Source organism: Malurus melanocephalus, unplaced genomic scaffold, assembly GCF_030028575.1.
Source record: "Malurus melanocephalus ecotype Western Australia unplaced genomic scaffold, MMel_1.1 scaffold_99, whole genome shotgun sequence".
NCBI lineage: Eukaryota > Metazoa > Chordata > Aves > Passeriformes > Maluridae > Malurus > Malurus melanocephalus.
This window is the reverse complement of record NW_026623331.1, coordinates 1,573,471-1,578,123: the sequence shown is the minus strand read 5'-3', so window position 1 is coordinate 1,578,123 and position 4,653 is coordinate 1,573,471. Positions and strand designations below refer to the sequence as shown.

Below are 4,653 nucleotides of genomic sequence, written 5' to 3'. Positions count from 1 at the left end.
TTTTTCTTTTTCTTTTTCCTTTTTCTTTTTTTTTTTTTTTTTTTTTTTTGTGCTTTTTTTTTCTTTTTTTAGAATCTTTTTCTTACCTTGCAGTCCTTTCTCCCAAATGAAATAACATTATGGTAGCTTTCATTGCAGGGATCACAGTAACAGAGGGTGACACTTCATTGGATGTGTAACTTGTAGAACATTGAGCCCGGTTGAGTTCTAGATCCATATGTTTGGGAATCAGTGGCAGTTTGTGGATGAGGGCTTCATCTTTCAGGAGAGAGATGCATAAACCTGAGGCTATGGCTTTTTATCAGTGACCCTTTTTTGAGATAGTTTTAAGTCATGATATGTCATATGAGATATATTAACTGTTRATTTMMAAAAAAATCTGGAAGAACAAGCAAGAGAATATGGCAAATATAGATGTTTATAGGTAGATACATTGTSACCCTGGTACTAGAACATTCAAGATTTGGTGAAATGAAGTCCTGGGTGATTAYATTCTCCATATATTTCCCAACAATTTCTGATTTCACTTGCAGCTTCTGACTTCACTTAAAAAAGATCAGARTGTGACATTATTCCCTTGTCACGTTGGACTGTTGTTTTGTAGCTGTCTGGTAAATCAGTATTTTTTTTCTTTTTGAAAATTAATCTTTCCTGTTATTAGTCTGTATTCCAGGTTCTAACGTAACTCCGTGTGTTCAGGGCAGAAATTACTAAATTATTACCTAAGCTTGTGTTGATTGCTGTATCTCTCACCATAGCTGTGTTTGCAGAACTCAGCTTTTATGCACTGATAAAAATATAGCAAGTGTCTGCACTCTGCAATAACTGAACTATTGACTAGCTCCTACTGAGAATGTCTTTGAAAGAGAGTTTAAAGTGACTATTTTKGGGTTTTTCTAGGATTTTTTTGAAGAGGTAGAAGATCTAAAGCATGCTGTACAGGAATCTATGAAACTGAACAATGAGTATGAAAAGTGCTTGAAACAAATAAGTGCAAAGTATGGACTCCCTTTTACAGCACATTTGTAAACTACTGGGTAATTTAATGCAAAGTAGAGTTTCCACATATTTTTTATACTTACTGCAACATTTAAACGTGCCATTGCTTAAGTGGTACCACATTTTGATAGTATTATAGATTCAGTAATATGATCTCATTATGAGATCTCGGACATGTATTTTAAGGCCTTGATTTTTTTTCTTTTGTATAAATGTTAAATAAACTGTGATCTGCATAACTTCAATTAAGTTTCAAACCTGTCTCTTTCACACTTGGAGTACATTCATTGTAGAGGTGGTTGTGGGTGTTTGTTTTAAATAATTTTATTTTGAAGAATTTCCCAATTTATCCTTYTCTGTAAGTTACAGAAAATCAAAGTAGCTGTGTAGATTTGGCAGTCTTCATAAAAATTTCAGCCCTAAGGATATGACARTGCAAACAGAAGTTAATTCTAGTATTAAATTATTGCAAAGAGGTTTCTTAAAAGAAAAATGCTAAATCTCTTGGAATTTTTCTTTAATCACAATGGTAAGTGAAAAAWTGTGGATGAAGGAAGATTTAGTGCTCAGAATTGGAAAGTGTATTTAGAAAGATGGATCAGAGGTTTTTGCATCATCAAAAGAAGAATTCATCAGAATTCAAGAGTGAGGTACTTGAAGAATGTGATATTGGAAGAGCTGAAAAGGAAAGTGGGAGTGCAGAAAGTCACAGTCCACAAGGCAGAAATATGTTGCTTTAAAGAGGGTGAATTTAGAATGAAGAGACAACTCTCAGCTGCAAGTGTAGCTTGCTTTATGAGATTTGAACCTGACCTTGTTTGTAACTACATTCCAGAAAAGTTTAGCATAGTTACRTTATAGAACTATACTTTTCTGAAAGTTGTAAATCTCTGTCTTTGTGACATTGTGATGGGAAAGTTGAGTGAAAACTACTTAGGCCAGAAATACTAAGCTTACTTATAACCTAATACAGCTTCTTTAGCTTCGTAAAAATACATACATATTCCTGAGGGATAGGACTAGGAGTAGGAGGATTAAGACAGGACTAGGAGTAGGAGGATTAAGACTCTCATATCGCATTTGGTTTGTTGGGACAGTTTTATGGAGTTGTAATTTAATAAAGAAATCTGCTTCAAAGTATGTGAGTTGTTGAGGGTTGCATATTCACTAAGTGATGGAGAGCTCAGAACTCTTTGTTCCTGTTCTGGTTATAGACCAGTGTGTTCCCTTGTTTCAATATTGGATCACTTGTGAATTAAAGCTGAATAATGTTCTCAACAAGAGATGGAAAATGGAAACAGAAGAGGAGTGATGTGAGTCTGCATTGCCAGTAATCTTGATGGAAGAAAATAAGGAGATCAGCATGTATAACAGAAAATTTTAACTGCAAAAATGTTTGCAACATTTGTTAATAAATAAAATAAGCATGAGTGCTGCAGAAGGAAGCAGTGCCAGTCACTGGAGCATCCCCCCACCCCGAGTTTTGTGGTATAAGGTTACACTTCTAGCATGTTTAAACTTTGGTCTCATTGTTAAATGAGTGATTTAGGCTGATTTTTAAATGTGATGCAGCACGAGAAACAGTAAGAAATCCTTCAGGCTTTTCTCATAACTAAGGTCTTCCAGCTCTGGTGAGGAATTTATTCTGCYGTTAATAATGAGCCGCGTAAGGGGGAGCAGCAGCGACGCGCGGAGCCGCAGCTGCACCTTAGAGGGGTCAGCGGGGATGGGATGGGATGGGATGGGAGGGGATGGGATGGGATGGGGCGGGCTGGGAGCAGCCGCGGGCTGGCAGGTGGTGGAGCGAGGTGGGCAGGGATTTCTCTCAGCCAGTAGTAGGATCTGTCTTTCAGCCTCGCTGACTTTCTGAGTGGTTGGTTTTTTTTTTTGTTACATTTTTTTTAACTTCCTTTTCTGCTTTTCCTTTCACTATCAGAAATGCTGGCAGTGTAGTGTGTAGATGGAGCACCTCTGGCAACTTCCAGATCTGCGGCACAACTCCCCAAATAGTAACAATTAGCGGCAGAAACGCTGGAGAAGGAATGCGTGTGGAAATGACCGGCTCTGTGGCATTGGTTGTGTCTGTTGCTGCTTGTGACTTTTGAAAATGGTAGTTTTTGCCTTGAAGATATTTTTATTTTCTACTGATTGCAGGTTTGATTTGTTGGTGTGGGTTTGGTTTGGTTTTCTTTTTTATTTTAATATTATTTGACAGTATCATTTTGCTCTTGAATATGTGATTTTCTTGTATTTATTTATTTATTTATTTATTTATTTATTTATTGGACATGGCTAATGCAAGTTACCTTATTGGCATTTTCTGTTCAAATTAATACTGTTTTGCTGGACGAGGAGACTGTATTCGACTACCAAAGTCTGCTTCCAAATAAGTACTTATTCCTTCTTTGCAAGATAAAGCCATATAAATCTGTGTGTTTGGATAAGATTTTGCCTTTTTGCCCTCATTGCTGTGCTGGTTAGTAGACACCTCTGCTTTAATCTTGTCTCCTTGTGACATGTACAAGCACGGTGTTGTTATTTTGGTTGCTAGTTAAAGTGCAGGTGAGATGAATATTAAACAAGTTAATCAGTCTGTAGGTGTAGTTCCACATATTGTGGAATAGTGAGATCTGGCCAGTGGCTTTCTGCTGCCAAACCAAGTTTAGATAGAACTGAATTCCATGCAATTAAGTATTAGTCATGCTACTGTTAGATAATGCCTATTAKAAATGTTTTGTGGTGCAGGCTAATGGTTCCTTGTCTCGAATAAGTACTTTGTAGTGCTGATATGGGAAGCTTGTGTTTGAGAATAAGTGGCTGTTATCAAACAGGGGTTTTAGCTGGAAAAATAATATAATAATCATGTATCAGTATGCAGTTTCCATGAGACATAAATCAAATGGGCTTGTGAATAGGACAGTGAAGCAATTTAACTTTGTTCTGTGTTGTGCATAAAACTCAGCTAGGATTTTAGAAATAATCCAGGATTTTAGAAATAATCCACCAATTTTGTGTGGCTCTTTAATTTTGTCCTAATTTTCCTAATAATTGTGGTATAAATTTTGAAAGGTACTGGCTCTTCACAGCTGTAGTCAAATTTAGTCAATTCAGAAGTGGGCTGCTAATCACTGAATACTGTGTTCAGTAATTGTTCACATCCTGGATCTTAGTCCTGTGAATGGATTTTTTTATTGTAGAGAGCAAAATTGCAATCCCTTTATTGGATGGGGACCACAYTTTGTGGATTTCTCTGGAAGTTGTTTCTGAGCCTGTGAAGCAGCAACTCTCTAGCTGCTTTGGACTTTTTTCACAATCCCTTTGCTGTGACCATGCTGCCCTGTTTACCCTTAAAGAGTGGGGCTTTCAGACCTGCTCTTCAGACTGAGACCCTGAGAGGCTGGGCCTGGAAACGGAGGGATTTCATTTGAGGCTAAGGGCTGGTGCCTCTGTCCTCTCAGCTGGGATACTTTCTTGTGGGCACTTAACCCTGAAAAAGAGTTTCTGCCAAGGGCTGTAGAAGAAACAGAAAAAAATACTGGAGTTTCAAAAGGGGTAAATTCCCTGCTTAAGGTACAAGGTATCCGAGGCAGAAGAAATCAGTAAATACAGTTACCTCACCAGTTTAGGCTCATTAACTGTTCCTCTACAGCTGCA

At 37.5% G+C, this 4,653-nt stretch overlaps 2 protein-coding genes across 10 annotated transcripts in view; both read left to right on the top strand.

Moving 5' to 3' along the window:
- LOC130575199 (centrosomal protein of 290 kDa-like) overlaps positions 1-1,764 on the top strand; it is an 8,010-nt gene extending 6,246 nt beyond the window's left edge. For 2 of the 3 annotated variants that reach the window (XM_057368945.1, XM_057368943.1), the window contains one exon: positions 901-1,764. In XM_057368945.1, the coding sequence (XP_057224928.1) occupies positions 901-1,029 (129 nt within the window). In that variant the 3' untranslated portion in view covers positions 1,030-1,764. The remainder of the gene's footprint in view (positions 1-900) is intronic. The other variant, XM_057368946.1, reaches the window with a different exon arrangement.
- MPPE1 (metallophosphoesterase 1) overlaps positions 1-4,653 on the top strand; it is a 29,449-nt gene that overhangs the window by 15,990 nt on the left and 8,806 nt on the right. The window lies entirely within an intron of this gene.